Source organism: Narcine bancroftii, chromosome 12 (genome assembly GCF_036971445.1).
Source record: "Narcine bancroftii isolate sNarBan1 chromosome 12, sNarBan1.hap1, whole genome shotgun sequence".
Classification (NCBI taxonomy): Eukaryota; Metazoa; Chordata; class Chondrichthyes; order Torpediniformes; family Narcinidae; genus Narcine; species Narcine bancroftii.
In genome coordinates, this window is record NC_091480.1 from 99,520,678 (window position 1) to 99,545,824 (window position 25,147).

Sequence of the window (25,147 nt, forward strand, 5' to 3'; positions counted from 1 at the left end):
TGGTGTACATTGGCAGACTTCCCATTCTCTGGCACGGCTGGAGTATCTAATGCAGTCTGAAAGATTCTGGTCTGTCATTCTGCTATTTCCTCAGCATTCTGGGATGCAGGCTACACCCACTTAGGGAAGGAAGGGTGACTGAAGCCAGGACAGATTTATCATCATAGATGCTCTGATGATAGGGCACTAGATTTGGTCTTCAGGAAGGATGAGATTGAATAGGACGAGGAGTGTTCCTCACTTTTTGAAGTTTGACATGTGGTGGGGACAGGAACTTTGAAGTGGGCCTCTGTGACATTTCCCGAATAAATAGTGGGACAGATTCAAGACCATGTCCAATCTGGCCACAAAGCATCTGCCTCAAAAATGTTCACAATCTGACAGTTTTTGCAAAGCTTTTTGTTTAAAAAAAAACTGAGTTTTGAAATGTCATTGCACCTGTGCACAACTGGAGATTGGTGAAAAGGCCCGAGGCCCATCATGCATCCAAGGATAATACAATAGGCAATGGTGACAGGAATATATGGACTCTGTCCTGGTATATAGATCAGTGAGTGAGTGAAAGAGTTTAATGTGAAAAGTGTGGTCATGCACTTTGCTAGGAGGAATCTAAAAACAGAAATTGGAAAAAGATTTCAGATGAGTGAAAAATAAAGGATCGAGGTATTCTTATGCAAGAGTTGCCGAACACTAACAACCAGGTGCTATAAATGATCGTGAAGGCAAATGGCTCCCCAATTATAAGAGGGCTAGAGTTTAGAAAGAAGCAAGTATGGATGTTGGCGAGGCAGGGTCTGCAGTAGTGGGCACACTGTGTAAGAAAAGATCTACTGGCATTGAAGCAGTCCAGAAGAGATTCCCTAAGCTAGTTTCTGAGATGATGGTGAAAGCCAGAGATAACAAGTACAGAGAACCATAGATGCCAAGGATTGAATAAAGGGATAAAGCGTTCAACAGGTATAAGGCATAGGCAATGAAAGACAGGGAGGCCCATCATGAGAACACAAAATGTAGGGAGGCTGCTAAAAACCAAATTAAGAAGGCAAAAGGTCAGGAAATATCACTGGTACATCAGATGAAGGTAAATGTGAAGGTGTTTAACAAGTATGCCAAGGTCAAAAGAACAAGAAAGATCAAGCTCATGAGGATCAATGAGGGGTCATCAGCACGGAGCTGGAAGGTGTTTGTTGTTCTAAATGAATACTTGCCAATTTTTAAAAAATATTTTATTTAAAGATGTTTCCATGTATGTAATTAATGAATCAGTATTCAAACTAAAGAGATAACCATTCATTACATGATGGTTATTTCCCCTCCCCTTCCCTCCCTCTCCCAACCTCTCATCCCCTCTGTCCCTTTTAAAGAATATAAAGAATTATATAAGGTATAAAAAGGAAAAGAGAAAGAAATAGAAACAGTGTTGTATAGAACCACGTAACAGTTACAGCACGGAAACAGGTCAATTTGGCCCTGCTAGTCTGCACTGATCCAAGTACCCTCCTCTCATCCCACCTACCAGCACTCTGCCCATATCCCTCCATCCCCCTCCCCTCCATATACTCATCCAACTCTTTCTTAAATGACAAAATTGACCCTGCCTCCACCACCTTTCCCGGAAGCCCATTCCACACAGTAACCACTCTCTGAGTAAAGAAGTTCCCCCTCATGTTACTCCTAAACCTTTGCCCGTCAACTCTCAACCCATAACCTCTTGTATCCATCTCTCCTACTCTCAATGGGAAAAGCCTTTCCACATCAACTCTATCTATCCCTCTCATTATCTTAAACATGATCAAATCCCCAACCAACATTTCAAGCCCAACCATCCCATGGATGCTGCAGGCCCTGCTGAGCTTCTCCAGCACTTATGTGTATTTACCACATCTGCAGACTTTAGAGTTTCACCCCCACCCCCAGTACAAACTTTGTACTTTTTGTTAATTCTGTTTTGCTAGTTACATTATAGACTGTTCATATTACCTATTTATTTTAATGTTAAGTAAATTCTAATTTCTAGATACTCAATGCAAGACCAAGGCCAACATCGAAGAGCCCATTAGTGGATGTGGATAGGAGGGCAGGGGAGAAAAGCTGAGAATTGAATGGTGGAGTGGGTTTGATCTGTGAATGCAGAACTGGAGGAAAGGAGCAGAGAAAACAGAGATGGACAGCGGGGGGCGGGGGGGGGGGTGCTAACAGAAACAGAAGTCGTTGATGTTAATGCCATTTGGATGAAGGGTTCCCAGAGAGAATATGGTGTTGTTTCTCCAATTTGTAGGTGGTCTCAGTTTGGCAATGCATGAACCACGAAATCTGCTGAGTTTCTCCAGCACTTGTCTGTGTTTACTACACTCAGCAGCCCTTTTTACATAGAGATTTCGCAATACTGCCATAAAGAGGACCTGTCATTAAGCCGGCTTCGGATGTTTACTCTGAACCAAACAACCCCAGCATAATGCTGCCACAGTGTGGCATTTTACACAGCATGCTGGCATTCCAGGAACAAAAGAGGCGTGACTTGTAACACAACAGTGTTGGCATCTAATGTGATGTATAACATCCTTCCTGTCTTGGTCCCAGCCTGCCAGCTCACCCTTTTTCCACAGATGTCAATTTGGCACTGTGAGGATGAGAGGAGAAATAAATTTACAGTAGCTTTAGTTATTTTGGCAGTAATTAAAAAGGATTTGACAGAAAGGATCTCTATGGCCTTGACTGAATGTACAAAACAATTGCTTGACCCTTTTGAGTCCCATCTCCATCCGTACTCTTCGTAATAGCCATCATCTTTTACCTCTGCTGCCAGTTTAAAGGCAGGACTACAATGACACCCCCCCCCCACCCCCCATTCCATGTTTATACCTTTTACACAGAATGTGTGGCACAATAAAGGCGCAACAGTGTTAGCACAACACTATTCCATTGCCATTAAGTGGCTGCGTAAGAGCAGCTTGTGTCTGCAGACTTTCTTGTTTTTCACCATGTGTAATTGTTTTATTACCTCTTTTAAATTTACAGCCCCAAGTGCACCAACCAACTGGAGGAGAGGGAAGCTCCTTGGACAGGGAGCATTTGGACGTGTCTACCTCTGTTACGATGTTGACACAGGAAGGGAACTTGCTGCAAAACAAGTTCAGTTTGACCCTGACAGCCTCGAGACCAGCAAGGTAAGTACTCTGATCTGGAACCCTTTTACAGTATATTGCTTTTTTTAAACTGATGTGGGATTTTTAAAAAAATCTTCCTGATCACAATCCAATGATGGCTATTACGAAGAGTACGGATGGAGATGGGACTCAAAAGGGTCAAGCAATTGTTTTGTACATTCAGTCAAGGCCATAGAGATCCTTTCTGTCAAATCCTTTTTAATTACTGCCAAAATAACCAAAGCTACTGTAAATTTATTTCTCCTCTCATCCTCCTGTTTTTGAGCTGTGATGCCTCCCTTGTTAATGACTTTGCCATTTTAAATGAAGGCTCAAAACACTGTTTTGTGCCACCTCCTAATTTCCACAACCCCTTCAGTCTGCCTGCAGTTGTGGGACATTTAATAATCTAGGTGACTTCTCATCCTTGATCGTTACCTAGTCAACTCTTCACTAGCATTGACCTTGGTATCTCCCATAATTCTGAACCTAATTTCAAATATTCCAAAGGGGAAGGTTTGTTAAAATAGTGAGCTACCCAAGCAAGTATCGATCAGTTTTTATTCTGAAAAGCCATGGAAATGTGCTGGCCATTTTTATATCAAACTTGTCTACAGAGGAGTTGCTCCCTGTCCAGAAGACCCCACATAGGTGGCAAACTATTTAATTATTAGCAACTTTTCCCCCATTAAGAATTAGCAAAGCGAGGAGTCAGGTGATGGAGTAGTGGCTGGTAGGAGAATACCAGTCCTCTCCAGAAAAGAAGGAAAAAAGTGAAGAAAAAGCAAAGCCCTAGACACACAAATCACAACAAATAAAAAATAAAGGTGTGGAGAAAATGGCACCTAAAAAGAAAAGCCAAAAACAATGGTAAGAAAAAAAAGAAAGCAAGATGCCGGAAGAGAAAGGTGATAGCCTTACCTGCACGAAAAAGCAGGGACCCGCCGTGGAAAGAGGAGCCCACTCCCCGAGGTTGGTGGAGACCCCACAGGGTCACGACCCATTAACCGCAGGACTGCAAAAATGGCTCATGGAGCCAAACAGGGGTGCACAACTGCGCATGCGTGAAGAATCGTGCATGCACGATGCACACAACGAGGACAACACCGACGGGAGGGGGGACCAGCTGTGGAGTTTCACTCCACAGCACAAACAGCTGAGAGAGGCCCGACAGCAGGGCCCCCCGCTGGAAGATAAAGAAAATAATGGGAACGGGAGGGGTGAGAAAGAAAAAAGGAAACTAGAGACACAACAGATAACCAACCCAGAAGAAGAGGACCAACATCAAGACATCATGGAAAAAAAATACCCAACAAACTGAGACAAGAAGCTCAACAAGAAAGTCAGAAGAGACACAGATACAAGGAAGAGAAATAGAAGACACAAACCCAAGAGCAGACACTGAAGAAGAACACCAAGCTCTGCACAGAGGAATAGGAGGTAAAATGAATGGTCAGTACATAGATTTTAAAAATTTCAAGAACAAATGAGACCATTAAAAGAATGGCTGACACTAGAATTTAGTGAAATGAAAAGAAAAATGAAAAGTACAGAAGAAAAAGTGAGTAGAATAGAGCTGGTCATAACAGATGTAGGGAAAAGATTAGAAAATGTGGAAGAATGTGTAATGGCGTTAGAAATGGAAGTAAACAACTTAAAAAGAAAATTGGAAGAAAGTGACGAAAAAGTTAAAAAACACAGGAGTTGTTAGCTCAGAAGATGGATATAATGGAAAACTATATTAGGCGAAACAATATAAAGATAGTGGGCCTTAAGGAAGATGAAGAAGGCAAAGATATGAAAGAATTTATAAAAGAATGGATCCCAAAGGTCCTGGGAATGCCAGAAATGCAGGAAGGAATGGAAATAGAAAGGGCACACGGAACATTAGCCCCGAAACCACAGTCACAACAAAAATCAAGATCCATTTTAGTAAAATTCCTGAGATGCACTTCAAGAGAAAATATATTGGAGAAGGCAATGAATGAAATGAGAGAAGACAAAAAACCACTGGAATACAAAGGTCAAAAAAAAAATTTTCTACCCAGACACAAGTTTTGAGCTCCTGAAGGAGTTTAACACATCAAAATCGATCCTATGGAAGAAAGGCTATAAATTTATGTTAAGATATCCAGTGGTGTTTAAAATAGTTATCCCGGGGCAGCAAAACAGACTGTTCTCGGATCCAGAGAAAGCACGAGAATTTTCAGATCGCCTGCAGGACAGAAAGAGAGATGAAACAAGAACAAAGAATGACGTCAAACTACATATAAAGAAGTAAAAGTAATGTATGAGTAAGAACTAAAGGAGGGAAGAAAAGGGAAGTAAGGGAGGGGGGAAAAGAGGAGGGGTTAAAAAATTAATAATAAATAAATAAGAAGAAAAAGAGGGGGAGCTTCTTTTCTGCAGGGGGTTGGGTGGGAGAGAATAACAGTCACTACGAAATCAGTTGACATTTGCGAACGGGTTCACAGTCCGAATGAAGGGGGAAGTTGTGGTTGCCTGGCAAGGGACAAGGGGCAACTCAGAGAGGGGGGGGAGACACTTGGGGTTAAGGGAATTTTACATCTGGGAATGGTTGAAATATTTTATGTTTTAGAAGTGTTGTCATACAGTGCGTTCAGAAAAAGAAAACTGAGAAATGGAAATGGGGAAAGGTGGTGGTGAGGAAGTGGAAATGAGATGTAAACAAAGTATGAAATGGACATGTTGAACTATATGACTATAAATATTAACGGAATACATAACCAAATCAAAAGGAAGAGGCTGTTAAATTTACTGAAGAAAGAAAAAATTAATATAGCATTCGTGCAGGAAACACATCTAACTGAAGTGGAACACAAGAAATTAAAGAGAGACTGGGTAGGCCACATAACGGCAGCATCATATAACTCAAAAGCCAGAGGTGTCGCTATATTAATCAATAAAAATGTACCAATCAAAATAGAGGAGGAAATAATAGATCCAGCAGGGAGATACGTAATGTTAAAATGTCAGATATATTCAGAACTCTGGAATTTGGTCAATATATATGCACCTAATGAAGAGGATCAAAAGTTTATGCAAGATATTTTTTTGAAAATATTGTAGATACGCAGGGGAATATATTGATAGGAGGGGACTTTAACCTTAATTTGGATCCAAAAATGGATAAAACTGGACAAAAGACTAGCAGAAAGAACAAAGTAGCCAAATATATGGTTAAATCAATGCAGGAAATGCAACTTTTGCATATATGGAGGAGACAACACCCAAAGGATCAGGAATACTCATATTATTGGGGTAGACATAAAACATACTCAAGGATTGACCTGTTCCTGTTGTCATCCCATATCAAGGGGAGAGTTAGGAAAGCGGAATATAAAGCTAGATTGTTATCGAATCACTCACCCAAGTTATTAGCAATAGAGCTGGAGGACATCCCACCAAGAACGTATAGATGGAGATTAAACTCCATGCTTCTTAAAAGACAGGATTTTAGAGAATTTATTGAGCGCAAAATTACCCAACAGTATCAGATAGATGTTTTCACTGTCAGAAGGAAACGGGAACAACAGTACATGCAATTTGAGCATGTGAGAAAGTGGAAAAGTTTTGGGAAGATCTAAATCAGGTAAATAAAATCACAAAAAGCAACATACCAAAAAAATCCAGAGATCTTTCTTCTAAGTAATATAAGTAAAGAATTAGGCCTCAAACTGGATGAAGCACAAAAAAGATTTATTATGATAGCCTTAGCTGTAGGAAAAAAATGTATAATGTCAACCTGGAAATCAGAAAAGAGCCTGAGTACAGCAATGGTACATGGAAATTAATAAATGTATTCCATTGGAAAAAATAACATATAATTTAAAAAATAAAGTCACGTTATTTGAACAAATTTGGGAACCATACATGGAACACAACGGAGAGGGCCTACTGCGGTCCTGCACCCCCTAAAATGATAGAATGAGAAGATGAAATGAACTGACCCAGTGGGTAAAAGTAGATGATACAATTTTCTTGTTTATTTTCATTGTGTGATGACATTGTTTAATGGGTTTATTGTAATATATATGTTGAACATTTAGTGGGTAAGCAGGCAGGAGGGAGGGGGGGGGGAAGGGGAGAAAATGACACTGTGTATATTCAAGAGGGAAATGTTTGTGTGTATTTTGGTTAATATGGTTCATAGTGTGAAAAATAAAATTTAATTAAAAAAATTAGCAAAGTACACACAATATATGACAAAGGGTTTTGTGTGGAGAAATCAGAATACATTAAACATTATCAGTTCGATTGCAGTTTAATTTCTCCAGTGTGAGATGATTATGATTTATCAGCCCACATGTGGTGACATAGCATGGCTAATTTGTAAAAGCTGTTTCCTTCAAAAACGGAGAAAATATTTGGCACTTCCTGTGTTAGGGCGAAGCCAGTGGGGAAATGTACCAAGTCTTGTAGGCAGCGTTGGTGAACATAATGGAACTTAGAACAGTACAGCACAGGAACAGATCCTTCGCCCCACAGTATGTCTGCTGACCGTGATGCCAATTTAATCTAATCCCATCATAATTGAATCCATCCCCCATCCCTGCCTATTCATGTGCCTTACAAAATGTGATTTAAATGTCGCTATCCTATCTGCTTCCACCATCTCCACTGGCAGTTCTCTCCACCTACTTGGGGTGTAAATGTCCTTTAATCTTGTCCCCTTTCAGCTGAAAGCTATGCTCTCTAGAAATTGACATTTTCACCCTGTCATTACAGCAGCAAGGGAATAGAGATAATCCAGGAAATGATAGATCAGTGGGTCTTACTTCAATGGTGGCAAGCTGTTGGAGAAGATCCTGAGAGGCAGGATTTGTAAGGATTTATACTAGCATAATATGATTAGGAATAGTCGGCATGTCTTCGTCAGGGGAACCTAATTGAGGATGGAACTAAGGACATTGAGGGTAGAACAGTGGATGTAGTGGATATTGGTTTCCCATCCAGTGTTCATTCAGAAAGTAAGAAGGCGTCTAATCGAAGGAGGCCTTGCTTTGTGGAATCAGAATCAGCTTGCCCAGAGCTCTGGGTCAAAATCTTGGAACAGTGGCATGATTTATGTAGTGGTTAGCACAACACGATTCCATTGCCATTAACCTGGGTTCAAATCCAGTGCTGTCTGTGAGGAGTTTGTATGTTCTCCTTGTGTCTGCGTGGGTTTCCTCCTCTGCTGCACTTTTCTCCCACATCCCAAAGATGTACAGGTGAGTGAGTTAATTATTCACATGATTGTATTTGGATAAATTAAATAAATAAATGCCTTCACCAGTAGGATTGCAGTGGGTCAAGGTGATTCTTCCTTCCAATGGCATTTGGGAATAACAACTCCTGACCTTAGTACCAAACACCACATTGTTTATATAAAAAAAGGAATTTTAAAAAACCCTTGTACTGATCTGCACCCCTTTGTGTCAAGACTGAGATGTGGAGCTCCAAGATGATCTTTATTGTAGATATATTTCTTCAGTTCTTTCTTGTATTACCTAAGCTCCCACACGTGGAAATTTTAACAATGTTTTTTTTAAATTTTTGTATCAGTCATAATTAAACATTAATTTTCATCAAAGCTTCAAATCCATGGGCAAAATTGTAAATATTTCCTGACGTGACTTTCTCAATGCATTACAGGCTTTGACCCAGTTTTCACCATGAACATGTTCCCCTTCACATGGTGTGTAGCCAACATACGACCACAACTTTATTTCTTCAGTGTCGTAGTTGTGCCACTGGACCTGAATTTTATTTTGGGAAGTTCTAATGAAATTGCAAATACTGTTCTTACTTTGTGTTGACATTCTACCCACATTAAGAAATGCCTAAAAAGGGCATAGATTGAATTCTGATTTCATTACTGAATCAAATTCTGAAATAAATATCCAAATGTACATCAGATTTAGAAAACTTTCAATGGCATAAAAGCTGTGCTGAGATGTTTAGTCTCAGTTTGGCCTTGCTCCAAATTCCAGTGCTGAAATAATATGGCAGTGTGTGGAGAGAATCATATTGGACTCCAGTCACTTAGATTTGGGAGAAAACACTTCCTGTGCCCTGACTGTGTTACTTATAACTTGTTCTCCCAAAACGCTCCAGCAGCCCTGTGACTATGTGCAACAAACCTGGCATTGGTGATTATTCTTTTTGGGCATGTTGGCAAATCTTACGTCTGACTTCACTTTTGAAAGTTTTCTTGCATCTCTTGTGGATATGGTGTAGCTGTTTCACATCTCAAATGAAGTGAAGCTCTGCATAGTAAAACAGCTGTAGACCCCTGGAACAGGCCCTTCAACCAATTTTTCTATGTCAAGTTGCTCGTCTGAACTGATCCCACTTGTCCGCTTATCCCTTTAACCCTTTCCTATCTGTATTTATTTGGAGATATAGTACAAACCCATGCTGCCCAAGTACACTCATGTGACCCATTAACCTGCCCACACGTACGTCTTTGGAATGTGGGAGGTAACTGGAGCACCTGGAGAAAAGCCATGCAGACACGAAGCAAATGCACAGTGGCGAATTCAAACCTGGGTCACTGGCACTGTAATAATATTGAGCTAACTGCTTCGTTCATTGTGCCCCTCTTTAAAATAAACAAAATAATCCTTCGACCAAACATTAAGTCACCTTAAAATCCTCTGCTCCTCGCCTGTGGTTAACAGTGATGCAAATATCTCTGCCAGAACTCCTGCAATTGCTTCCCTAGCTTCCAGGAACGAACAGGGTGGCAGGTGTAGTGGTGGAAGCAGATTTAAAGGTGGTGTTTAAGAAATTTCTTGATTACCCATTTTCATTTCTCTGGCTATGGCCCTCCTTAGGACTCTGCTCAGAGTCCTGTAAAGCAGTCAGTTTCTTCCATACTTCCCTCCTATCAGCTACATTTAAAAAAATATATGTTATGTGAGGTGAAAAGAAAACAAAGCTTGTACATAAATGTGTTGTGGTCCCCAGGGGCCCCACAGGACTCCTGCTCAGGAAGGACACATGAATATACAGGGAACAGAATTATACGTTTCACATTGCAAGCAGCAATATTTTAGAGTCCTGTTCGATGCAGACATGTGATCAGTAGGGCGTGTTCCCCTGCTGTGCTGTTCTAATGCTTTTCACAATGCCCTTTGATACACTTGACTGGACATGGGGATTCATCTACTTTTGTATGTCTTAAGACCTCCAGCACCTCCTCCTATGTCATGTGGATTCTCTTTAAGTCATCGCTATTAACAGCCACAACTTTCTCCATGGTAAGTACAGACAAGGAATATTCCTTTAGGACCTCGCCCATCTCTAGTAGCTGCACACATAGATGACTCAGTTGATCTTTTTGGGGCCCTAATCTCCTCTTTACCCGTTAATTATTAGCAGTTTAATTCATCTGTTGATATCCTGAAAACAGTGGTTTCAGGAAGCGCACAGAGCCTTGACATGCAATTTCTTCTTGGAACCCCTTACTAGGAAGTAAGCGCTTTGGAGTGTGAGATACAGTTATTGAAGAACTTACAGCATGAGAGGATAGTGCAATACTATGGCTGCCTACGTGAAAAAGCAGAGAGGACACTTGCTATTTTCATGGAGTACATGCCTGGGGTGAGTAGAAAAGATGAGAGATTTCACCTTACTGTTTCAGACCAATGGAATGTATTCACATAATCTCAGAGCATTTCCCTCGAAACATTGGCCTAGATTGGCATCGTGAGACAATGAAAGGCCAAAAATGCACGTGTGCTAAAGCAGCAGGTGTAGTGTGTAAAGTTGTTGAATTGCAGGCACAATAGCTGCTTGGGATAATGATTGGGATTTCCTACTTAAGTATAGGACTAGCATGGAACCTGATTTTAAAACTTATTTTAATTAAATTATTCTCCAATATTACAAAGAACAGGGGAAGATTTGGAAAGATGGAATATGTTACCTATTACTTTAATAGGTAAATTGTGTTAAGATTAATGTTTTTCCAAGAATGTATCTTTTTCAATCGATTCCTGTAGCAATTCCTCAAAAAATTTTATAGAATTACATGCTTGTGTTAGGATATTTTTATGGTAAGGAAAAATAGCAAGGATTTATGTGGATAAATTTACATGGAATTATGATTTAGGAGGTTTGCAGCTCCCTAATTTTATGAAACTATTATAAAGCAGCCCAGTAGCGATTTGTTAATGTGATGTATGACTTAAATAAAATTTCAGCTTGGGTGTATATAGAACTTGGTAAAATAGGGGAACCAAACCCACAAGATTTGACTTATAAATGGAATTCAAGTTTGTTAATAGCGAAAAGAGAAACTCCTATATTGAAACATTTAATTTAGCTTTGGAATAAGTTGATAAAGGGATTGGGGAAGGAGGTTTATTGTCAAGAAAAACACCATTAGATCAGAATAAGTTGATTCCATTTTCAATGGGAAATCAATTTTTAAAGATTTGGCAGTGTCAGGGTATTAGGAAGATTGAGGATATTTTTGAAGCAGGGGAATTTATTACTTTGAATAGAATGAAGGAGAAGTTGAAGATACCTGAGAATACTAGACTCGGTTATTGTCAGGTTATGGAACTTTACGTGAAAACTTTGGTCGAGAGTTGTTATTGCCGGTAGGGGTGGAATTAGAATCATTGTTGTGTAATGGAGATGTAAGGAATTGATTTGAATGATGTAGGTTACTACAAAAGAAAGCTCAAAGTAGGGGTTCATAAACCTAGACAAAGATGGAAAGTAGATTTGAATAAACAGATGAACGGGATTGGATTGAATTATATAGAGAAAATATGAAAAGTACCATAAATGTCAGGTACAGGCTGATATAATTTTATTCATCAGTTAATATTTGACACCACAAAAGTTAAAAGAAAAAAATGGAACCAGACCTTTTTGGTTTTATGTTTTTGATGTGCATAGGAAAATGATATATTTTTGCATTCTACTTGGCAGTGTCCTAGAGTTAAAGCTTTTTGGTTAGAAAAAGGTAATTTATTGGAATGTATAACGGGGGTTAAATTCCCACAGGATCCAATGTTATTTTTATTGGGTGGTATTAGAGGTGGATATGTTTCAAAAGAAGTTTGTTCATATTGCTTTAGCAATTGCAAGAAAATGTATTGCCATTATTTGGAAGTCTGATACAGATCTGGGTATAGAACGATGGCATGCTGAAGTCCGGAGCTGCATACCGCTTGAGAAGGTTACTTATCATTGAAGAGACAAATACTATTTATTTTAAAAGATATGGAGCCTATATTTACAAAGTGTGAGTGAGAATATTTAAATGAGGCTCTGAATTTCCCTTTCTTCTTGAGGTCTCAGTATATTAAAAGAAACAAGAGAGAGTGGTATATAGGGGGATTTTAAATTTTTTTTAATATATTTGGACTTGATTTATATTATTATCAATCATGTGAATTTTTTGTGGTTTTAAATGTATAAATACAGGGCAGAGGTTTAGAAAAGATGAGGGAAAAAAGGATTTATATGCATTTACTAGAACTGTTAGGGTGCAATTGATTCAGACTCCAGAATGAACTTCTCAATCACAACTTATTATGTTGTCTTTGCTCCGGATTACCTGATCTCTCTCTCTAACCCTGCCCTTCTGTATTATTCTACTTGCTGTACTATGTATGAGATGTGAGAAGTCCTGCTGGACTGCTTGCAAACAAACTATCACTACACTCTGGTACATGTGACAATAAATTTGAACAGGTGGGAGAGGATGTTTTTGTGAGAAGAGTAGAGGAACATATCAGCAATGAAAATATTGGCAGGTGAAAGAAGTATCAACTGGTGAAATTGGGGCCAGGTCATTCAATGTGAACTGAGCATTGGCCAGCATTAATTGTCCTTGAAAAGGTGATGTTGAGCTGCTGCTTTGAACCAAATTAGACAGGAAAGTCTGCATATGCTAGGATTATCAGGTAGGACACCAAAATGCTGGAGAACCTCAGCTGGTCACACAGCATCTGTAGGAAGTAAAGGGGGTTCCCTATCCATGCTGTGAGATCTGCTGAGTTTCTCCAGCACTTTTGTGTACTGCCTTGAACCACTCCTGCAGTTCTGGTAAAGGACACCTCCAGTGCTGTTGGGTATTTCAGAATTTGGATCCAGTCACACTGAAGGATTGACAATGCATTTCCAATGATGGTGTACATTTGATGGAAAACTTAAAGGAGATGGTATTCCTGCTGCTTTTCATCTCCTTGCTGTTAGAGGGTGAGGGTCTGGGAGTTGCTACTGAAGTAGCCTCAGTGTTCAATGGTAGTGCTTTGTCTAGATGAAACACACTACAGTGGTGGAGGGCGTCATCGATTAGGGTGGTGATGGAATGCCAATCAACCAGGCAGCTTTGATCTGGATCAGAGTGAACTTCTGACATGCCCCTTTATTGATTTGGATAATATTCGAGTCAGGGGCAGAGAGGAGGCTGTTTTCATCTTGAGCTCGATTAGAGCATTGATGGACCTGAGGTGAGCTATGCTTCTGTGGGAGAATGTTTGAGGATCCGCTGTTAATGAGGAAGGACATCTTGGTTAACAATGGGATTTAGATTGTTTGGGTAGATAGGCCAAGGTGTGGCCAATGGAATTTAACTCTGACAAGTGTGAGGTGCTGCACGTTAAGTCAAACCAGGGTAGAACTTGCACAGTAAATGGCAGATTCCTGGACAGTGTTGTGGAAGAGATACCAAGGGATCCAAGTGCACAGTCCTCTGAAAGGATGGTGAAGAAGTGTTTTGCACGTAGGCCTTTATTGGTCAGACATTAAGGACAAAGTTTGGAATTTCATGATTTAGAAATGCAAGGTGTTGGAGAGACCACACATGGATCACTGCATGCATTTCCCAGCTATAGGTAGGATATCAGTAAGCTGAAAGGGGTACAGAGGAGATTTACCACGATGTTTCTGGGTCCTTTTACCATGAAACACAGGAGGTTGAGGGCTGACGTACAAGATGTATAAAAATCATGAGGGCCACAGATGAAGTGAACGCTCAGTCTTTCTCCCAGGGTAGAATATTATAGAATTAGCGGGCATGTTTCAGGTGATAGGAGAGATATTTCAGAAAGGCCTAGTTTTTTCATTCAGAGGGTGGTCCCTCTGGCAGCTTCCTCTGGAAGTTGAGGGACAAGCTGCCACAGGGAACTCTGGAAGTGGGTACATTTACAACATTCAAAAGATAGTTTGAAGATTGCTGTATTTGGGTTTCTTAAGAAGAGGAAATACTGCTGACCATCTCAGAAGCGAATTTTAGCTTTTACCTCATTAATAGCTCGACGGACAATTTTGATGAAGTGGAATCCACCTACTCGTATTCAATGGTTACAGCAGGTCATGTCCTCCCTGTTTAGAAAAAAAACAGATATAATGTTAAAGATGTGAAGGTGAATGTTTACAAGACACTGGGCCCATTCATGGAGTATGACCATAATTTAATGAATTAGGGTGTTTGGATGCTCGTGAACAGTGCTATCTGGTTTCCAAGTGTCGTCCTATGCACATTAGAAATATACGGTAATTGGTTTCCAGAAATCAACTCTTCAATTGGCTCACTGAATGTAAGTAACTCTCAAGAAAATCAGCAAGGTCTGGTCAACTTTTGTCCCTTGAAGTAATTATTATCAATGTCATCCTCTGGTGTACAGTTCTATTAATTGTTATTGGTTGGCTGCACAGAGGCAAAACTGAAAGTTAGGAAATTGCTTCTACACCCTAATGTGTTGTGGTTTTCACCAGTATTCACACCTGGAGGGAGCTTCCATATACCAGTTAGCTGCAGTATACCTGTTTGGTCACCTTTTAGACTTCTTTATTTGAGCAGAAGAAGCAATGAATTTCACATTGTCTTATTGCTCACAGCCTGGAATCAGGCCATTCTGTCCATTGAGTCTGCTGACTCAGAGTCTTCCCACTGCCCCATTTCTCATCAACTGTTCTCCTTCGTGTGCCCATCAACTCTGTTCAAAAAGCATTTTTGAGGGAGCAAAATAAAGCTCAAAAACAGATTAACACCATAAATTATATTTTTGAAACTTAAAATAACAATAATTTTGAAATTGACTTTTTCCAGAGATTTCCACATGAAACGTAAAATTTGGCACACCACCAGTTAGTTCAATGTGATGAGGGTTGGTTAAACTAAAAAAAAATACTGGAGGTCATGGCTGCCAAATCATTGACAGAGTGAATAACATCTCCAATTAGTTGGTGCTGGGGTTTGTGGTTTTAATTTGCTGAAACTACAGAAACAGTTTGTATATTCAATCTCCCAGCTCTTGACTAAGGCTGTAATTGTCTCTGTTCATGATTGAAACTGCAGCAGTTTGAATCTTCAGAGTACATGAGTATTGCTGCAACAAAATTCAGTGGAAAATAGTTGCATAATATACCAACTATCAGCTAAATTATTATTACATATAATAGATAATAAAAACAATCTCCATTATATATGAGGACTATCTCAAAAAGTCATTCACAGAGGAATAATCCTCTCAACTCTATTCAGCTGAGACATTTCGTATGTTGGGCAGTATTTGTTCTAAAGCAGTTCATCAGAGACCATTGAAAGACCTTTTGTAATAATTCAGTCTTATTGAGGAAATCTAAACACTTTATCAGCCAATAATCCATGTTCATTTCTTTTGGTCACTCAGCAGATAAAGATCAGAAAGGCCCCCCCATCATTAGTTCATAAACCTGCTGGTTCAGAGATCAAGCTACCAGATTTTCTTTTAGCTAATAAAGTATCTTCAACCAAGAAGAAAATTCCATTGTATTTCACGGGAAGAAATCAAAATTGATATGTATTATGGCAAAAAAATGAAGTTTGAGGTAGGGAGTAGATACGCAACGTGAGAGACCTTGTTGGCATGGGGAAACTTGGAGAGCTCAAACTCTCCAGCTAATGAGCAGGAGCTGACCATCTGGCCCATCGTGCCTGCTTCCCCATTCAATGAGATCATGGCTGATCTGATGATGGGCTCATCTCCACCTCCCTGCCTTTTCCCCATATCCCTTAATTCCCCTACTATCCGACTTTGTCTTAAATACATTTACTGAGGTCACCTCCGCTGCTTCAATGGGCAGTGAATTCCACAGATTCACCACCCTCTGGGAAAAGCTGTTCCTCCTCATCTCTGACCTCAATCTTCTGCCCTGAATCTTGAGGCTATATCTCCTAGCTCTACCCTCACGTACCAGTGCAAAAAACTTGCCTACCTCTATCTTATTTATGCCTTTCATAATGTTATAGGTTTCTATGATTCCCCTCTCATTCTTCTGAATTCCAGTGAGTACACCCTAGACGACTCAATCTCTCCTCCTAGGCTAATCCTTTCATCCTTGAAATCAATCTGATGAACCTCCTATGCACAGCTTGCAAAGCTAGTATCTCCTTGAGTAAGGAGATCAGAACTGCACGCAGTACTCCAGATGTGGCCTCACCAGTTCTTCATACAGTTGCAGCATAACCCCTCTGATCCTAAATTCAATCCCTCGAGCAATGAAGGCAAAGTTCCATTTGCCTTCTTGACAGCCTGCTGCACCTGCAAGCTAACCTTGTGCAATTCCTGCACAAAAACTCTCAAATCCTCTGCACAGCAGCAAGCTACAATTGCTTGCCATTTAAATAATAATTTGATCTTTCATTTTCCCTTTCAAAGTGAACAACCTCACATAGACCAACATTGTACTCCATCTGCTAGACCCTTGCCCATTTACTTATCTATATCTCTCTGCTTGATGGGCGGCACGGTTAGCGTAGCGATTCACGCAACACTTACAGCGCCAGCAATCTGGACCAGGGTTCGAATCCCACGCTGTCTGTAAGGAATTTCTGCGTTCTCCCTATGTCTGAGTGTGTTTCCTCTGAGGGCTCCTGTTTCCTTCCACCCTTGAAAATGTACCAGGGGTTGTAGGTCAATTGGGTGGGATGGGCTCGTGGGCCAGAAGGGCCTTTTGCCATGCTGTATGTCTAAGGTTAAAATCAAATATCCACAAAGAGCGAGAGAACTTGATGTACTGAGGGCGCGACATTAGACCATCATAATGGTTGCCACAATACCTGTGCCTTCAGAAGAATCATTTTGCATTGGTTTATGGTCCCTTTAAGGTATTAAGGGGAGAAATGACTTTTGGATTAGCTTTGATGTTTATTTGCTGTCTGGTAGTCAAATGCTGATAACATCATGCTGTTATTTTATCTGCTTCAAAAATTTAAATGGGTTGATAATTGATTTTTTGATCTTGCAAGAAAGTTTACATTTAGCAACCCCAAAGAGTTAATTATCCTTCCTTGTTTTGCCATGAGGAGAACTTGTACAATCTCTTAGCATTTGAAATATAAAGGGGACATAACTACTGAATGGTCTATATTAAATACCTCCAGCAATTTAGAATCTTTAAAGTGTGTTACCATCTCATAATAGCCCAATATTGCTGATGAGGAACATGGGCAGATAGAATGATATTTATGAGGATTGCTGGTTTAAACTTCTTCAGAATTAACTGGATCAGCTTGCATGGTCTCCTAAATCTTGAAAGTAAATTGCTGCTTTGTTCTCTGGAGTTTATTATCTTGTTTGTAGTGATTTCCAACACTAATTGGCTTTGTACAATAGCAGTTTGCATGTTCCAGTGCTGGTGACTGCCAAGTTTTTCCATGTAATTGCATGTCATGTGACAGGATATTATGTACAAAATTGTAATAGATTCAGTAGACAGGAAGAGTGTTTTACTGAGATATTGCACAGCTTAAATCTGCCTGTATATAGTACACAAATGATTCCATAATGGCAATAACCCTCCTATAGCTTTCACCCACATGCTGTTTCACATGATCTTCATGTTTCATCCTGCTTAATCCATACAAGTTCCTTTGTAATGCTTGCATATCTACATTAACTACTCTCTCAAGTCAACTGTACGAGTTTAATCAGTGATTTGCACAGATATATTTGTTGTTGGGGAATGGCTGGTCTAGAATGTTATATAGTTATTTACCTTTTGGAATCTGGGTTTGAGTCTAGTCAAAAGTGATGCAATAAAAATGTTGACTTTCTGTTGACTCTTGCCGTGAACAGAATTTGGGCAATTTTGACTCCTATTCCAAACAAAATTGCAGAAAAGTAGCAGATGGAGTTCAATCCAGATAAGAGTGAGGTGATGCATTTTGGAGGGACAAACCAGAAGGAAGGCTGAGTACAGGGTTAATGATCAATTACTTAGGAGTGTGGACCTTGGGGTTCAAATCCATACATCCTCAAGATTGCCACACAGGTTGATAGGATAGTTAAGATGGCCTATGGGATGCTGGGATTCATTAATAGGGGGATTGGGTTCAGGAGTAGAGAGGTCATGTTGCACCTCTACAAATCTCTGGTGAGACCACACTTGGAGTCTTGTGTTCCATTCTGGTCACCTCATTACAGGAAGGATGTGGAACCCACGAACAAGGTGCAGAGATTTACCAGGATGTTGCCTGAATTGGAAAACCAGTTTTGAGGCAAGGTTATCAGAAGGTGTGTAGAAGGATGAGAGGAGACTTAATAGGGATATATAGGTCAGCACAACATCGAGGGCTGAAAGCCCTGTACTATGCTGTAATGTTCTATGTTATCCTGCAAGATTTTACATTAACCAGTCTATGAAACAGTATGGAATAAACTGGTGATATTAGAGGTCTTAATTCGAGAAAATGCTCTTTCACAGATGAGCCTGGAGCCATTCCGGGGACTCAAAGGAAGTCTTCGCCATTTTTGATTGGGTGACCCATCTCTATGCTGCAATCAATGGTTTGTCCTTGCATTGGGCTGGTTAGCTAGCTTAGTATTAGTGTCCTGAATTATTTCAAATCTGAATTTTTTTTACTCCTTTGCTAAGTGAATTTTTTTCTATCCAGTTTAGTCTAACTGAGTGCGACATAACTATATATTATCTGGTCTGTACCAAAGAAAACAGCATGAGATGTTAATCAATTTAAAGCGTGGGATATTGGAACCTGGGAGGAAACTGAAGCACCCAGAGGAAACCCACACAAACATGGGGAGAACGTACAAGCTCCTTACAGCAGTGCTGGATTCGAACCTGGGTCACTGGAGCTGGAATGCCTCTGTGCTGACCATGCTAGGTATTTTCCTCAAAGCTACAATTTGACTGGTAGAAATCTTCTTTGCACCCTTTCAATTGTAATTGATTCTTTCCTGTGCAGATGTGTCCTAACTAGTATAATGATGAGTTTATTGTCATCTACATAAACTCAGTGTCTTCTTCTTTGGCTTGGCTTCGCGGACAAAGATTTATGGAGGGGTAATGTCCATGTCAGCTGCAGGCTCGTTTGTGGCTGACAAGTCCGATGCGGGACAGGCAGACACGGTTGCAGCGGTTGCAAGGGAAAATTGGTTTGTTGGGGTTGGGTGTTGGGTGTTTCCTCCTTTGTCTTCTGTCAGTGAGGTGGGCTCTGCGGTCTTCTTCAAAGGAGGTTGCTGCCCGCCGAACTGTGAGGTGCCAAGATGCATGGTTTGAGTCGATATCAGCCCATTGGCGATGGTCAATGTGGCAGGCACCAAGAGATTTCTTTAGGCAGTCCTTGTACCTCTTCTTTGGTGCACCTCTGTCACGGTGGCCAGTGAAGAGCTCACCATATAACATGATCTTGGGAAGGCGAGGGTCCTCCATTCTGGAGACGTGACCTACCCAGCGCAGTTGGATCTTCAGCAGCGTGGATTTGATGCTGTCGGCCTCTGCCATCTTGAGTACTTCGATGTTAGGGATGAAGTCGCTCCAATGAATGTTGAGGATGGAGCGGAGACAACGCTGGTGGAAGCGTTCTAGGAGCCGTAGGTGATGCCGGTAGAGGACCCATGATTCGGAGCCAAACAGGAGTGTGGGTATGACAACGGCTCTATACGCTAATCTTTGTGAGGTTTTTCAGTTGGTTGTTTTTCCAGACTCTTGTGTAGTCTTCCAAAGGCGCTATTTGCCTTGGCGAGTCTGTTGTCTACCTCGTTGTCGATCCTTGCATCTGATGAAATGGTGCAGTCGAGATAGGTAAACTGGTTGACCATTTTGAGTTTTGTGTGCCCGATGGAGATGTGGGGGGCCTGGTAGTCATGGTGGGGAGCTGGCTGATGGAGGACCTCAGTTTTCTTCAGGCTGACTTCCAGGCCAAACATTTTGGCAGTTTCCGCAAAACAGGACGTCAAGCGCTGAAGAGCTGGCTCTGAATGGGCAACTAAAGCGGCATCGTCTGCAAAGAGTAGTTCACGGACAAGTTGCTCTTGTGTCTTGGTGTGAGCTTGCAGGCGCCTCAGATTGAAGAGACTGCCATCCGTGCAGTACCGGATGTAAACAGCGTCTTCATTGTTGAGGTCTTTCATGGCTTGTTTTATAGTCAACATTAAATTACCCCAGTTCAGAAAGTGATCGATAAATATAAAAGTTAGATAACAAGTATTCAGTTACATTAGTGCAAGAAATAAAATGACATTTCAATAGAGCAGCCAAGTTTTTTTTTTTCTGTCCGAGAAGTTGGAAGGTGATGTTCAAGTGCCTGAACGCCATTGGGACAAACTGTTTTGTATGAGACATGTTGAACTTCAAGCTTTTGTACCAGCTTTTGGACACTGAAATTCCTAAAACAGTCAGTGTACTTTCCACAGTACATGTGTTGAAATTTGCTAAGTTATTTGACAACATGCCAGAACTCCTCGGGGTTCTTAGAAGGTAGAGGCATTGATGTGTCTTCTTTACTGCTGCCTTGCTGCTGGCTCCAGGAGAGGTCCTCTCATAGGTGGACTCCCAAGGCCTGAAAGGATCTAACCCTCTCCATCCCATCAATGTGGGAGATGTTTGTGGTCCCTTGACTTCCCCTTCCTGAAATCCATTATAGCCTTCTTAGACTTGATGATGTTGAGGGGAAGAATGATGTTTAACAGCATCCAACCAGGTTCTCAATCTCCATCCTGTATTCTAGCTCATTAATTTTTGTTAATTGACCAAAGATAGTGGTGTCAGCTAATCTATAGATTGCTTTGGAGCTGCACTTGACTATGCAGTCATGGGTGTATTTTACTGCAGTTCTAGGATAATATCCACATTTCCTCGCTCAATCTTCCCATCCACCTGAAAAAGTAGGCAAGGCAGAAGCTAGTGCCTAGCTACAGCACTAGTGCTGGGATTAGGGAAGGCCTCCCTTTGTTGGTATGGGCAGTAAAAATGAACTAAATGGTCTTTGCACGTTATGTATATTTTCTTTGACTCTATCATCCTGGAATGAAGAAGGCACAACAATGCTGCTACTTCTAAGGAGCCTGAAATTTGGCGTGTCATCAAGTATTCTGGCAAACTTCTACAAGTGACTGATTGCATCACAGCCTGGTTTGGTAATTCAAGAGCCCAGGACAACAGAAGGTTGCAAACGTAGCCAGGTCCATCAAAAGCTCTGGGCTCCTGTCCACTGCAGCCTTACCGGGTATATGTGAGTCGTTGCCTCAACATCATAAAGAACCCCCATCACCCTTCTCACTGCTCCCTTTGGGCAGAAGATACAGAAGCCTGAAGACCAGAATCACTAGGTTCAAGAACAGCTTCTTTCCAACATCCACTTGGTACAATAACCAGGGACTGATCTGACAGCTTAAAAGGTCTCTGCATATTGTCACTTTCTTTCCTCAACGATTTCTATAAATATTCTCTTTCTTGTGGATTGACTCTTTTAATTTAGTTCCATTAGTTTACTTTTGTAATTTTTCTTTACAAGGACCTGTTTAGCTGTAGCAAGTAAGAATTTTGGAGCACATACACATTCTATAACGTGTATGACGATAAACTCATTAGTATTATCCTCTATTTTGTTAAATACTAAATAAACACATTTTTGACTTGGCAGAAATCTGATTGAAGACAATGTCCAACAGCATCATTTTTCCAAAAACTCTTTCCAGGGAATCTGGCAAATAATCTAAGATATTAAATAATGCTGTCTGGTCCTGACATTGAAATAAAATCACTTCTAGGAAGTCAGTTTTTCCAAAATATATTCCTTATATTTGTAGTAGATGTCCTCTGCTTTATATCATTTCACCATTTACTTTTGTCTGCTTGAAATACATATGTAGCAGTTAATAGAAAAGACTAAGTGTCCTCATTTCAATAGAGATGTCTAAGGACAGATGGAGATTAGCAAAATTTTTGTCTCCTATTTAAAGAAAGACATTATTTAAGTAAGAGTTGATCCTATCTACCATGAGATTGTGTTACATGGCAAAGTTAAATGGGTTAGGATCTTCCTCACTGGAGTTTGGAAAATGAAGAGTGATTTGATAAGGAATATTGTAGCGAGCAGCTACAGCAGAAAATGGAACAACACACACTCGATGTGATTGAAGTCAAGACTGCCTTTTTAGCTCTCCCTGCCCTTGCTTATATAGACTCAGCTTCCTGCCACTGGACCCGGTTTTCCCGCAATGGTCGGTGGAATTGACATCACTGGCATACCAGCTGCCGATTGGTCAGCGCTCCTGCCAATGTTCACTGTTTCCCGCTGTGCGGGCTGCCAGCCAGGAAGAATGGCCATTAGCCTGCGCGGGTTTTGTGATATCGCAGGGTTCATCCGCCATTTTGTGTATTGGGTTGCCTCCTGGGTAGCGGGCCGCTACAATGTAATAGATAGATGGGAGCTGTTTCATACTTCTACTTCCAAAAGGCATTCAATAAGCTACCACACAAAAGGCTTCCACGTGTATTAAGTATATGTGGAGTTGGGATAATGTATCAGCATGGATAGAGGATTGGTTAACCAATAGAAGGCAGAGAGTTGAGATAAATGGTGGATTGCCGCAGGTGTCGGTGCTGCACCCACGCCTATTCTCAATGCACATAAATAATTTGAAGGAGGAAACCTAGCATTTCTTAAATTTGCTGATGACCCCAAGTGGAAAAGCAAATTGTAGAGAGGAGATTGTCTGCAGAGAGATCTAGATAGATTAGATGAGTGGGCAAAGATCTGACCGTTGGAGTACAAGTGTCAAGAACTGTGAATAAAAATTAGTAAATCATAAAATTGTTTAAATGATGAAAAAATTGTAGCTTGTTAGAGTGCAGAGAGACCTGAAGTGTGCTTGTGCATGAATCACAAAAAGTTGGTTTGCAGGTGCAACAGGTAATCACGAAGGCAAATGGGATGTAGTCCTTCGTTGTTAGAGGGATTGAATTTAAGAGCAGGAATGTTTTGCTGTCACCGTGCGGGGCACTGGTGAGGCTGTAACTGGAGGACTGCATGCAGTTCTGATTTCCTGACATGAGAAAGGATATACTGGCTTTGGGAGCGGAGCAGAGGAGGTTCACCGGGTTGATTCGAGAGATGAGGGGGAAGTGGACAAGTGATATCAGATCAGCCATGATTCTATTGAAAAGTGGGGCAGGCTTATGGTCTTGAAGATTGCATTGAGCCAGAGCTTGCTTGCTCCTCTCTCTTTTATCTTCATTGCCATTTGAACCCCGCAGCTTGCTATTTACTGCTATCTATAGTAAAATTAAGTCAGAGTCAGTCGACGTATCTGATATCACATACAACCTTGAGATTTATCTTCTGCTGGTCAAGCAGAATTTCTAATTATTGGTAACTGTAAATTGTATTGAAAGAAAGAACTGTAGACGAACTATACAAATGCAGATGTACAAATATACAGCAATAAATAATGAACAAAATTCAAGTCCTTAAATGAGTCTGTGAATCAGTGTTGTTCAGGAGTCTGATAGCTGAGGGGTTGCAACTATTCCTGAACCCGGTGGTATGGGTCCTGTGGCACCGATACCTCCTTTGTGATGGAGGCAGCAAGAACAGAGAATGTCCTGGGTGGTGTGGATCCTTGATGATTGCTGCTGCTCTCTGACAGCAGCTTTCCCTGTAAATGTTCTTGATGGTGAAAAGAGTGTTGCTGTGATGTACTGGGCTATGTCCACTACCTTTTGCAGGGCTTTATGCTCAGAAGTATTGGTGCCTGCACACCAGGCCATGATGCAGCCAGTCAACGTGCTTTCTAGTCCATGTCCACAGGTTTGCCAAGTTTTCTGAAGATATACCAAACCTTTGCAAACTCCTGAGGAAGTAGAGGTACTGACGTTTTTGAATTAGGTGAATTGGAAAGTTCTGTTCACAGATTCTATTCAAGAGCATCTGCATTGTTCCTACAAATTTTTCAGTTCTCTAGTACTGAAACATGAAAGTTGAGGAAGCTGTAGAACTTTACACTCAGTGGCAACTGTAAAGTGATTTGTATTTCTGTCAGAAGCTTGTAAGCTATGGATATCTATCCTGTGGAAGGATTCTTTCATTGCTCATTGCTGTGAATGTTAAAATATTATTTCACTCCAGTGCACTACAGAATGTGAATCTCCTTCTAGTGCTTCTGTTGTGACCTCCTCCAAATAGGACAGTCTGGACACAGACTGGGAGATTGTTTCATTGAGCACCTTCACTCTGTCCACTGCAATAGCAAGGACCTCCCAGAGGCCAACCAAATCTATGCCCTACTCCCAATCTCCCACAACACTTAATATTCCATCTGATATTCTATAACCAGATAGTATTGGTTTCTCCAGTTTCTTTTAGGCCCCTCCTCAGTCTCTCTTTACCTATCCCTCCATTTCCTTTCTTCCAGCTCCCCACCCCTTCCCATCCCATCAGTGCCACCCTATCATCTCAGCATTTATTTCCTCTGTCCCCCAGCTGTACCCCCCCTGCCTCTTCCTCCCCGATCTCCACTCCCCTCCCCCAACTTTTTTCTTGACTTCTCCGGTTTCTGTTAGACCCTCTCCTGTCTCTCTCTTTCCCTATTCCTTGTCTCCTTTCCTCCAGCTATCCACCCCATTCTCCCTCCATTCAGAGAGCTACCACCTCCCCCAACCACTTCATAGCTTTGATCTCTTCTGACCTCCTGCCCCTCTCCACTGATCACCATTTTCCTGTTCCCCTCTTCCCCTCCCCCCCA

At 41.0% G+C, this 25,147-nt stretch overlaps 1 protein-coding gene across 3 annotated transcripts in view; it reads left to right on the forward strand.

Annotated features, from left to right (window-relative positions):
* map3k3 (mitogen-activated protein kinase kinase kinase 3) overlaps positions 1-25,147 on the forward strand; it is a 136,580-nt gene that overhangs the window by 88,497 nt on the left and 22,936 nt on the right. For 2 of the 3 annotated variants that reach the window (XM_069905159.1, XM_069905160.1), the window contains exons 13-14: positions 3,019-3,167; positions 10,626-10,757. In XM_069905159.1, coding sequence (XP_069761260.1) covers positions 3,019-3,167; positions 10,626-10,757 — 281 coding nt within the window. The remainder of the gene's footprint in view (positions 1-3,018; positions 3,168-10,625; positions 10,758-25,147) is intronic. The other variant, XM_069905161.1, reaches the window with a different exon arrangement.